We start from the raw sequence: 13,039 nt of genomic DNA on the forward strand, positions 1-13,039 counted from the left end.
ACTCATGCCCATAACCCCAGCACTTTGAGAGGCTAAGACAGAAGGATCTCTTGAGCCTAGGAGTTAGAGATCAGCTTGGGCAACATAGCAAGACCTTGTCTCTACAAAAAGAAAAAAAAATTAGTCAGGCCTGGTGCCAAGTACCTGTAGTCTGTAGTTCTTAACTATTATTACTGGGAGGATGAGGAGGGAGAATCGCTTGACCCTAAGAGTTTGAGGCTACAGTGAGCTATGATCATGCCACTGCACTCCAGCCTGGGTGACAGAGCAAAGAACCTTATCTCTAAAACTAAATAAATAAATAAAAATGTTTAAAAATAAAAAAATTAGAAAATGTAGTTTTAGTTTTTATATAGATTTTTATTGGAATCTACTGTCCTTTTTCTTTAAAAATGTGTTTAAGTGTTCTTAACTCTCTTTTTCTTTTTTAGGTAGACATGCAGTTTCAGAGCTTAAAAGAATTTTATGAAACTGAAATCCCTCAGAAGGAGCAGGATGATGCTAAAGCCAAGCATTGTTCTGACTCGGCTGAGAAGCGGTGGCAGCTATTTTTAAAGAAGAGTTTTTTAACACAAGAGCTAGGACTTGAGTTCCTTAATTTAATAAATATGGTAAGAATGACATTAAATGGATCACACCTTCTGCAAGGATTACTCATCAAAGTCAAAATAATGAATTCAAAGGTTCAGCTGTCTATTAATCAGCAGTTCTCTCTTAGGAAGTTTCTTTAGTTTCTTTCAGCCTAGACCAGTCCTGAAGCCCAACATTTAAATGCTTGCTTAGACTAGAACCTTGGCTAGTTTATAACAAGAAGGCTGTTTTAACTACTAAGAAGAAAGAGTGACTGTAATCCAAATGCAACATTGTTATTATTACATAGAGTCCTCAGAAGTCCACCCAAAAGTTCTGTGTTATGTTGAAAGCATACGACAAGTTCCTTCCAAAATTTCTAGGGGCTGAAGACAAATTCTAAGATGAATCTTGTTTGGAAGAGTTTCTTACCATAGCAGATGTTTTTGTAGTGAAGGTCCATTGCATTTAGAAATATATCCTAACCTTTAGCTGTCTTAAGTTATATCTGTAAAATATTCTAGAATGCTTATATCCACCCATGACCCTTATAAAATTCCTTATAGTATACTTAAAAGATGGTTAGTTCACTTCTCTTTCAGTACCGCAAGAATTTTACCAATGAAACTGCTCATTTCATTGTTGGAGAATGCCAGCTGTTAGAAAACTTTTATTTTTTAATGTTAAATAAATCTGTTTCCATATCTACTCCTGACCTTCTTTAGCTACACAGGGACAAAAAGTATTCATATTTAATTTCTCTCATACATGAAAGTCCTTGCAACATTAAAAACAGTTGCTATATCTGAGTTATTTTTCTGTAGCACTAAAAATCCTTTTCTATCATTTATGAAGGAGCTTCATTTTTCTTTCTATGCTTGATCCCCCCTTCTCAGAATTTTCTATGGTTTGTCAGGATCATTCACTAAATGTAACCAAAAAGTGAAGTACAGGTGCAGCACGGAGTACAATAAACTGGACATTGTTATTTACTAATGAGACCTAAAGTTATGCTAACATTTTTAGCAGTAGGATCACTTTGCTGGTTCATATTAAGTTTGTGATAGAACAAAACTCTCATAATATTTTTATTTCGGCTTCTGTCAAACCAGGTCTCTCTCATATCATACCTATGTCAGCCATTTACTTTTTTTATACAAATGTGGGCCTTTATATTTTTTCTTATTTAATTTCATTTTGTCTTCACACATGATCCCATCTTGCTAAATTAATTTGAACCTATCTACTATATTAGCCATCTCTCTTGGGTTTAATTCTGTAGCTATGACAGGTAAGCTTTCTATGGCAGCAATTAGTTCTTAAATCCAAATGCCTAAAGGGCAGATTGACATTCCAGTTCACAAAGCAATCTATTGATTAACCAGTTTTTAAAATAATCATGAATGCTCCCAATACTACTTAATTCAGCTACTACTTCATATTCTTTGTGTTAAGTCTGTAATGGGAGACTTTCTCAAATAAACTACTTAAAAGAAGGTTTACCTACCTAGTATCCTATCAATGACATAGACATAATTTGACATAAATCAGGTTGGCTTTTAGTGACCAAGGCATTCTTTCCACAATGCTCACAAAGTGCTTGATAAGTAATGAACTTATTGCAATGATTATCAGTGTGAAGCTTACCAATCTGTAAATTGTGTAGTCCATCCTTTCCTCCTTTTGAAAATCAGGGCATTTTCTGTTCTCTAATTTTATGGCCCTTCTAGTTTCTATGGATTTTTCAAAGATAACTGACAGCTGCAATTTTCTCAGTACCTGGGATGTGATTAATCCCCATCTGGAGCCTGAATTCATTTGGAAGAGTTAGGTTCTAACTACCCTCATCTACTTCGAGCTACAATTTTCTCCTTATCTTGTTTTAACTTCTATTGTTTGAAGACAATTCTTGTTAAACCTACATGGAAATAAAATATGCATTAGCTAATTCTAATTTATCTAACACAATCCTTAAGCATTAAAGAAAACTTGCTAAGCAATTTGCCCATGTATCTATGTAATTTCGGTCTTTACTGCAACAAAAAGAAAGCATCTAATTATTTTTTGTTTAGAACATTTAGAACATGTATTATCTGTATGTCTCTCTCTTTGTCTTTCACGCTTTTATGTGGTTCAATGAATCTTCTTCTATCTGTTGATTATGTATGCTTCTGATTTACCTAAGTAATTCAAATACTTTCAAACTGCATCGTTTTGTCTGTCTTTTTATTACTAACTATGTTTCAGAGATTTTAGTTCTGAAATCTACAGTTCCTACTTTTATATATTAGAGTTAAATTACTGATGAAATTCTGTTTCTTGTCTGCCCTTTTTCTGTCTTTCCAATACTTTCTTGAACCATTTTAATCCTAGGCACTTAAAGTGCTTGCCAGTTAACTACAACATTTGGATCTGGAGTGGTTTGTTTCTTTCTTTCTTTCTTTCTTTCTTTCTTTCTTTCTTTCTTTCTTTCTTTCTTTCTTTCTTTCTTTCTCTCTCTCTCTTTCTCTCTCTCTCTCCTCTCTCTCTCTCTCTCTCTCTTTTCTTCCTTTTTTGAAATGGAGTCTCTCTTTGTCACCCAGGCTGGAGTGCAGTGGCACAATCTCAGCTCCCTTCAACCTCCAACTCCCGGATTCAAGCAATTCTCATGCCTCAGTCTCCCAAGTAGCTGGAATTATAGGTGCCTGCCACCACACCTGGCTAATATTTGTATTTTTAGTAGAGACAGGGTTTCACAATGTTGGCCAGGCTGGTCTCAAACTCCTGACCTCAAGTGATCTGCCCTCCTCGGCTTCCCCAAAGTGTTGGGAATACAAGCGTAAACCACAGCACACAGCCGAGCTGGAGCTGTTTCTATTGTCTAATATTTCTCTTGGTTTTCAGTCATATGGACCTGTCTCTTGGCGGGACTAGTGGATATTTATCAAATGCCAGACATTATGTATAAAAAATTGAAGGATCGGCAGATGGTGTTTTCTTCTTCTAGAGAGTCACCCTTCTTTCTCTAGGCAGGCATTGTTGGGCAATCACTCAAACCAATCAGAAGCTGGCAGAGTTGTGTTTGCAGTGTAGTCCTCTCCCCTCAGGCTCCCAGAGTTCGGTGTTGAGAGCTAGATGCTTTCTCTGAGGTCCCTGCCCCTGGCAGGTCACAAACCCCAATCTTTTTTGGGTAGTCTGCTGAAAAACTCCACTCTGCTTTTCAGAGGCCTTTTGCTTAGGTTTTTTAATCCACTGCCCCATATAGCCCCAGTATTTTGTCAGTGTCTTTAGAAGAAGGTCATTGTGCTTAAAGCCCTCCAAGTGTCTGCCACAATCTCTATGGGCAGACATTCTCTGCTCCAGGAAAGTCTCCATTATTGGCCTCCTGTCTGCAAAGAATTGGAAATTGCCCCTGGGATGATAGGTGAGCTCACCACTGTCAGGTTCTTCCCTCTCTGGAGTCAGCCTCTCTCATTCTGGTTGCCAGAGCAGCTCTCTGCTTCCTTCAAATGGATGCCTTCTGCATTTTACCCAGCTTTTCTAGGTATTCTGAGCAAAAGCACTGCTCTGCCACTGACTACTCCATTCTGTCCAGAAGTCCTTTGTTACTTATTTAGAATGTTTTAGATTGTACAGTCAGATTTTCATTTTTAAAGATCTGCAGCAATAACTCATTCCAAATTATATTTTGTATCTATATCTAAATAAACTTATGTTATCATAATATTCAATGCCCACTTAGATCTCCCAGAAATAGCGTGTATTTCACTACTGTGCTTTGGTAGTCTTTTATCTTGATGCCATAACCATGATCACTCTACCCCAAGGCCTCTTCCACTATCATATGATAAATATGTTCCTCCTTATTGATAAAATTAAAGCCCGTGTAATAATCAAATATATTGGTTAGCAGCATTTGGAGAGATGAAATTGTTGGTAAAGTAAGTAAAACAATTTTTTCCATTATCATCATATCTTTTGGACCATTAGGCTTTTAAACAAACATTATTGTTGAATCATGGTGACCAGTTTGCTCGTTAAGAAGGCAGAGGCCAGCTGGTATATTCAGTTGAGTGTTCTGTTCTTTATCGGGTTGTTGTGGCTCATATTTTCAAGCCAGAAATTTTTCAGTTCATCTAACAATCGTTAAGATCAGAGAAACTGATTCAGACCCAAATTCTGGCAGACATCTTGATGAACGTGCCAGCTTATTAATTTATAATGGTCAATACCAAGAATGCTATCTGGGATACAGCCTTCCTCTTATCAAGGTATCTGGAAAACAAAGACATCAGAAAACCATTCATGGTGCATGAATATAAACAAAAAAATGAACACTTTACTGGCCTATTTAGACTGGATTATGGCAAAAATTTTCCATGTCCTACACAGAAGTAAAATGAGTAATGTGTTTACTAATTAGACCTCAGGAACATTATTCTATCTTTTTGAGTGGCCAAAATATTCATCTGCCAATACATAATGACTTTTTGCAGATCCTACTAGCTAGACATCTACGAATCCTACTACCGCCCTCCTTTCTCTAGGCCTCACTCAGACCACCATATCCTTCTGATTAAAGTTGTCATTGGCGTGCTGCAGTTTCAAAATTTATATTAAATTATATAATACATGACATTCTGGTTAATTATTTCTTTAAAATATGTGAAAGATAACTATAATATAAAAGTATAATTTGGGATGGATTCTACCGTAGTTGTTCAATATCTTTCATAATTTATTATGTATCAATAATGAGGGAATATATAATTTGATTACTAGATTCTTATATTCATGGGGGAAATCTCATTTAGGACCTACAAATATATATTTTTGGAATTAATTGCCACTTTGTAATGTGTAAAATAATATAAAAATATGTGTGTGTTATCAATATCATTTAAAATAATTTTAAAATAAAATGGCCTATCTCTAAAATATCCCGTTAAATATTTATGATGCGGATATCGTCAATTACTATCATTGAGATGATAGAAATTTGAAGATTTATTGAGAAAAGCTGGCTATTAAAGTAAAAAAAAAATAATAATTGTTTTGCCAAATGGATGTTCCTGTGCATTTTTTAAATGTTTCTACAGAAATAAAGCCCGCGTAGTCTTACTCTTTGCTCCAATTATCATTTTACCTCTAATTGAACTTCCCCTTGTTTAAAACTGTTGTTTAAAAGATTTCAAACTAGTCAGGCAGAACATGTGAAAGTTGAGAAGTGAAATCTTTGATTTTAGATACTGTGGTTCCAGCGCATGATGTAGTTCTGAATACAGAGATACAGACACATTTCAGTTCTCACAAAATGGAGGAACTTGAGAAACTGCAAAGGACTTTTAAAATAATTGTAATGTATACAATGGGATAGTTTAAAGAAAAAAAAAAAAAAAACAGCGGTCTAGAACAATCCGCCCCTCCTATTCCTCAATACTGATATTTTGACATATTCTAATGAATGTGTTAAAATAAAAGATGGAATATACTTAAAATGTGTATAAGTATACTTATAGACATTTTTTAAATCTTGTCTTCAAAAATTCTGGATCCCCTGCTCATTAAATCATCTTTCAAACCCCAGGAAATAACCAGACCCTGGGTAGGAATTCAAAATTCAAACATCTCTTGGGTCTTGAAGAACTTGAGACCTTATGTCTAAGCACAGTATATGGGTTTCAAGAGCTGAACTCTGCCTCTGTGCAGGGTGTTCAGACTTGTCTGGATATCAGAACTGTGCTCTGCTTTGCGTGTGATAAAGAATTTGCCTCATAAAATAGTTATATACAACAAAAAGCTGTATGTTTTGGGAAAAAAGCTATTATATGAATTATTAACAGGCAAAAGAGAGCGAGATATTAAATGTGAAAAATGAAGTGTACATCATGAAGAACACCATGGAAACCCAGAAAGCAGAAAGGGAAGAACTTAGCCTCCTTCGGCTGGCATGGCAGCTTAAAGCCACGGAAAGCAAGCCTGTAAAACAGCAGTGGGTGGCATTCAAAGAGCAGCTTAAAAAGGTGAGGCGTGGAACGATGGAATGTGAAAAGGAATGAAATTCGGACACGGGCTAAGACGAGCGAACCTTGAGAACACTAGCTAAGTGAAATAAGCCAAACGCAAAAGGATAAGCATCGTATGATTCCACTTAGATGAGGTTCCTGTAGTCAAATTCATAGAGGCGGAAAGCAGAATGTAGGTTACCAGGGGCTGAGGGAGACAGGGAGGGAATGGGGAGTTGTTTAATGGGAACAGAGTTTCTGTTGGGATGATGAACGAGTTCTGGAGATGGATGGTGGTGACGGTTATTGCACAATCATGTGAATGTGTTAAATATCATGCCTCTGAACTGCACACCCAAAATGATAAACATGGTAACATTTGTTTTGTATATTTTACCAAAATAAAACCAGAAAAGGTAACAGAAACCATGGGCCTGTACTTTTACTCCTTGGTGGTTTAGAACCCTGAGCTCATGCCACACCGTGAATGTTTTCATGGGGGTTGAAAAGTTTGATCACACTCTGTGTCATTATTAGAAGGATCACATTTGCTGGAGATGTTAAAAAAACTCATGGGTAACTGTCCAACGTTTCTTTCAGACTACTCACAACTTAAAACTTCTTCAGGAAGTACTTATGCCTGTGTCTGCACTTGACCTTGGAGGGAGCCTCCAGTCCGTTTTAGAGCTACAACAGAAATGGAATGACATGAAGCCTCAGTTCCAGGTGAAGAAATATATTGCTGGGTTTGGGTGAATGGAAAAAATATTTAAAACTGTTTTGTTGCAGTTTACCTAATTGTAATAGGCTGGTGAATTTCTTTTTAAACAAAAGTATTGCTTGTCTGAAAATCCACTGTAGAGACCCATTTTTCTTACTATTTTCCTGCATTGTTTTGAATTTGATGATATACCAACCTTCAGGCTACAAAATGTTCTAAATAGATTTTTATCTTAGATTTTGAAAATTTACATGGCTGATTAAACTACTAATACATTTGTCCTATATGTTCACACCAGTTCTTTTTCTGGGGAGTACAGAGGTGTTTTAAATTGAGACATCTCAGGACAAGGATGGGCAACCTTGGACCCAGAGCCTTTACTGCCCTGGGTGACCACTGTTATGTCACTGTCTCCACCCACCAGCACCCCAGGCTCCTACCATCACCCTAGGAATTTTGCCGTGCTCTCCGCGTCTCGCAAAGCCTCAGGATGTGAGCGATAAAATGATGAGTCATGTTCCTGGCCCCTGACTGCTTAACACAGTCCCGATTTCCCTACCTCCTGCCTCTCCAAAACATGACACAACTGCAAAAAATTGCCAGCTGCCAGTCACATTATACTTCTGCCTGGACTCTTACGCTTTGCTGCAGAATTTAAATACCCTTGTTTCTAGCTGTGACTACTTCATAAATGTGGACTTTCAAGAATCCCAGAATTAGAAGATTGAAGACACCTTTAGGGAATATCTAATTTTAGGTTCCTTTAAGGCAAAACCAGTGTAAGATATAAGTGCCATGCCCGCTACACACAAATACACCCACCCTTGTAACCCACAGCAAACTCTTTAAAACTCTCAGCAAATGTAACTGACCTACATTAGGTTCTTTAACACACCTCGTGTTATCTGCTTACATGCATTTTGTTTGTGTGCACGTTTGCGTGTATGTGTAAGTTCCTCTAACTCAGTATCATCGCCACACTTCTTTAGCCCTGTCACTGTGATGCACATATATTTGAGCCCAAATGCTTGATTTAAACTTGAAGACCCTTTTTAGGTCACTCTTCTGAAAATTATCTTTTTAGTCTACATCATTTCCATTACTTTTACATTTCATACAAAAGATCTACCCTTAAAACTATAGCAGCATCCTCTCTCTCTCTCTCTCTCTCTCTCTCTCTCTCTCTCTCTCTCTCTCTCTGTCTATTATGAGACAGAGTCTTACTCTTGCCCAGGCTGGAGTGCAGTGGTACAATTTTGACTTGCTGCAGCCTCTGCCTCCCGGGTTCAAGCAATTCTCATGTCTCATCCTCTGGAATAGCTGGGATTACAGGTGTGCGCTACCACACCAGGCTAATTTTTGTATTTTTAGTAGAGACAGGGTTTTGCTATGTGGGCCAGGCTGGTCTTGAACTACTGACCTCAGATGGTCCACCCTCCTCGGCCTCCAAAAGTGCTGGGATTACAAGCATGAGCCACTACGCCTGGCCTATAGTAGCATTCTCTATAAAGTAGCCCCTCTTTGCAAATTCTGTTCCAGAATCTGCATTCCTATAAGGGAAATCTGAGCAATGCTGGGTAAAAAGGAAGGCAGTTTATCCCTCCCTACATGTGATGGCTATTTGTGGCTCATGGGATGACCGCTTTTGAAGCAGTGTATCTACTGTGCTCTTCAGCTGGTGGTTCATTCTGATCATTCTTTTATCACAGAGCACAAGTTATTCCCCTGATATATTTTTACACTCATCTTCTCATGGTGTTTTTACTATACCACCTGATTCTAGTCTGTATTAAATATCAGAGATAATCATGGGGCTGTATAAAATATCTAAAATACATTTACTTAACAGATGAATAGAATATTCGGTATGCCACAGAAATACATGACTTTGTTTTTCCACCTAGCTTTGAAACATTTTTGCATTGTTCATGTTATTTTTTGTAAATTTCTGAGATGAATATGGAAAAATGTATCTCTCTCATCCAAGACAATGCTTGAAGTTTTTGGAGGGTGGGGGCACTCATAATAAGTATTTGTTAAGAAATGAAAGAGTGATTCATTATTTAGACCTTCATATTGTCTGTTGTAAAGTAAAAAATTTTTTAAAAGCTAGATTTTATTTTTATTGCTTTCAATGCTTTAGCAATTGAATGATGAGGTTCATTACATTATGAAAGAATCAGAGGAGTTAACTGGCAAAGGAGCCCCTGTAAAAGAGAGGTCTCAACAACTGAAAGACCTTATTCACCTCCATCAAAAACAGAAAGAGAGAATCCAGGATTATGAGGATATCCTGTACAAGGCAGTCCAGTTCCATCAAGTCAAGGAAGAGGTAAGGCTTAGAAGGGATGTCTGAAAAATCCTGAGTTTTAAACTATGTGATTAAAAATGAGTTATTATATAATAAATAAAGGCCAAATTGTATCTTCTAAGAAGTTTACACAATCTGTTCCTTAACTTTTCTCTCACTATGTTCCTATTCTCCCTTTTGTTCCAGCCATACTGAGCTCTTTGTTCCTCAGAGATGGTGCACACACACCTAACTCCAAGCCTCGACTCTCAGGCTACCATTATTTGACAAGTCTTTCTCCTCCCTCTTATCTAAATCCTGTACCTCCTTCCAACAATCCTACTTCACTTGGAGTGATTTCTCTCTTTAAAACTCCTAGAGCGCATTGTTTATTCCACATATCTTGCATTTTAGTATCTTGATTCTTAATTACTTTAATAGAACTGACAACATTAGCAGTTCAATTTCACCACCATTGGATTTGCAGCATTCTTTTTTTTTTTTTTTTTGAGGCGGAGTTTCGCTCTTGTTACCCAGGCTGGAGTGCAATGGCGCGATCTCGGCTCACCGCAACCTCCGCCTCCTGGGTTCAGTTAATTCTCCTGCCTCAGCCTCCTGAGTAGCTGGGATTACAGGCATGGGCCACCATGCCCAGCTAATTTTTTGTATTTTTTTTTAGTAGAGATGGGGTTTCACCATGTTAACCAGGATGGCCTCGATCTCTTGACCTCGTGATCCACCTGCCTCGGCCTCCCAAAGTGCTGGGATTACAGGCATGAGCCACCGCACCCGGCCAGATTTGCAGCATTCTAACACTTATTTGACGAACACCAACAATTATAGATGGGCTTGGCAGCATTTTGACCAGCTAGCAAAATGTGCTATAGAAATTAAGATTTTAAAAAGTCCGTCTTCATATAAAACCCAGGTTAATTGTTAATGTCCCAATTTCCAGCTGAGACGTCTCATCAAATCAAGAGAACTGGAGTTTCTAGAGCAGCCAAAGGACCTGGATGATGCTCACAACGTGCAGATTCATCTCCGGTGCTCTCAGGAAAAGCAAGCACATGTAGACCATCTCCACCGACTGGCCCTTTCTTTAGGAGCGGACATCATCTCATCAGTGCAGCGGCCTGTAAGCATCATTTACATTTACAATTACATTATCTAATACATTTAGACTCAGATCTAGCTGGGGCTTGGGCTAGCATATGAAAGAAACCAGGCAGATTGCTTAGTATATGTTAAATTTAAAAATAAATTAAACCATTAGGGTAGTTATTTGTTATTAGTTTCTACCCTTAACAAAAGAAAAAATTTTAAGTAAAAAATCTGAATATAAAAGGCTTGTTGAATACCTGTATTCTCATGAAAATTTTTCAAAAAAGAATATTTGTATAGCAGATCTGTGTAGTCTGGTGTGGCAGCCAGTTTGTTGCCTTTGATGTGTGTCTAATGCAACTAAAAAACTAAAGTTTTAATTTTATTTAACTTGCATTAATTTAAATATAAACTTAAAAATTGATAGTTTAGTTATTGGAAAACTTTTAAGTATGTTGGGAGCAATTTGGGTATGGGAATCAACTTTTGAAACTATAAATTTTATAAAATTAAAATACAGATCAAATATTTCTGATAGAAACTTAGCAACAAATGAGACATGCTCAAAGTATGAAATACACACCAGATTTTAAAGAGGTATTTAATATGATTGAAAAGCAATCATATTAGTATTTTTTATATTACTTACATGTTAAAATGGTGGTATTTGGACAGAGTTGGTTAAATCACCTATATTATAAAAATTATTTTGCTGTATCTTTTTATTTGATTGTTTGATATGACCCTTAGACAATTATAAATTATTTGTGTGGTTCACATTCTATTTTTTTTTGGACAATGCTATTTTAGCATTGCAGATCTGGAACACCATCTAGATCTTAGAGTTCATCCAGGCGAGAGCTCTCAATTTATGGATGAAGAATTTGAGGCAAACAGAAATTCCCTCCTTACCCATAAAAGCCCAGAATGGAGGAGTCCAAGCCTCCTAATTCTAGCTAGAGCTCATTGGATCTGTTTTATGCCACTGTCAGACTTCAAAAGAGGGGCCTAAAAGAGAAGGAAGTATTTCCAGATGAAATTTTTATCAATTATACACTGGACACTGATTCTTAAAAACATTCTTCTTCAGCTTGAGCACGTTGGCTCACACTTGTAATCCCAGCACTTTAGGAGGCCAAGAAGTTCAAGGGCAGCCTGGCCAACATGGTGAAACCCAGTCTCTACTAAAAATACAAAAATTAGCCAGGCATGGTATTGTGCGCCTGTAATCCCAGCTACTTGGGAGGCTGAGGCAGGAGAATTGTTTGAACCCGGGAGGCGGAAGTTGGAGTGAGCCGAGATCCAGCCTTTGCACTCCAGCCTGGGTGACAGAGTGAATAAGACTCCATCTCAAAAAAAAAGCAAAACAAAATAAAAACAAAAACAAAACAAAAAAAATCCTCCTCCAGATTTCTAACTTGAGGGGAGAAAAGATTATGCTTATTCTAACAATAGGTATAACATTAGTAAAATCAAAATGGCCCATTTTATTTTAAAGTACACATAAGATATCCACTAAACTATATGAAATGCAATGAATCTGAAATATATTTTTTTAACTGAGTGATATATAAATATAAATTATCTGTTGTTGTTAATGGAATCGGCTTTTTGCCAGGGAAGAGCTTTCTTTTTGAAGAGTTTTATTTTATTAGTACATTTATTTTTAAAAGAAAAAGAAAGCAAGAAGTCTCACTTTGTGCAAATAATGTAAATTGTTCTCCAGTCCTTCTCTGGCCTTGGTCCTGGCAGCCCCACTGTGCTGAGCCAAGATTGGAGCACTTGCATAATAAACCTGAGGTTAAGCTCAAGTTGACAGGAAAATTATAGTGCAGAAATCGAATGTTTCTAATGCATATTTTATGCCTTTTGAAGTAAAAATTATACCCTATAATGAATGGTGTCTCTGAGGAGTTGGGTGTGATGAGCGAATCTTCAACACTAGAGATTCGAGCTGGGAAATGTCTTTTCCATAATGTTTGATGTCTTGCTTCTTTCTGAAATAATTATGTTCAAATATGTTTAAAGTAAAATAAATCAGGAGCCTATTTCTTTTTTTAAAAAAGTGTCATTTATGAGTTTCATAATGCAGGTAAATAGCCTACTTGTCTCATAGCAGTTTCATCCATTCTCCCTGTTACCCTCATTTGTCTCTTGTAGCACTGCTCTAATGTTTCTGCAAAGAACCTACAGCAGCAGCTGGAGCTCCTTGAGGAGGACAGCATGAAGTGGCGGGCCAAAGCTGAGGAGTGTGAACAGACCCTGTCCCGTAGTGTGGAATACTGCACCACAAGAGACGAGATAAATGAGGTAGGGTGGGAGGGGTGACAACTGGCACATTGCCAAAAAACTGTTTGAACCTTGTATGTGTCT

The 13,039-nt window shown here is 37.3% G+C and overlaps 1 protein-coding gene across 6 annotated transcripts in view; it reads left to right on the forward strand.

Annotated features, from left to right (window-relative positions):
* Window positions 1-13,039, forward strand: part of CCDC141 (coiled-coil domain containing 141) — a 216,661-nt gene that overhangs the window by 160,331 nt on the left and 43,291 nt on the right. For all 6 annotated transcript variants that reach the window (XR_010341447.1, XM_064373291.1, XM_064373289.1 and 3 more), the window contains exons 13-18: window positions 432-611; window positions 6,393-6,572; window positions 7,155-7,280; window positions 9,419-9,607; window positions 10,521-10,700; window positions 12,827-12,976. Coding sequence is in view for 5 of the 6 variants with exons in the window: in XM_064373291.1 (XP_064229361.1) it covers window positions 432-611; window positions 6,393-6,572; window positions 7,155-7,280; window positions 9,419-9,607; window positions 10,521-10,700; window positions 12,827-12,976 (1,005 nt within the window). In the remaining variant the exon portion in view is untranslated. The remainder of the gene's footprint in view (window positions 1-431; window positions 612-6,392; window positions 6,573-7,154; window positions 7,281-9,418; window positions 9,608-10,520; window positions 10,701-12,826; window positions 12,977-13,039) is intronic.

The sequence above is a fragment of the Aotus nancymaae genome, unplaced genomic scaffold, assembly GCF_030222135.1.
Source record: "Aotus nancymaae isolate 86718 unplaced genomic scaffold, 86718_ANA_hifiasm-v0.15.2.pri h1tg000008l, whole genome shotgun sequence".
Lineage (NCBI taxonomy): Eukaryota > Metazoa > Chordata > Mammalia > Primates > Aotidae > Aotus > Aotus nancymaae.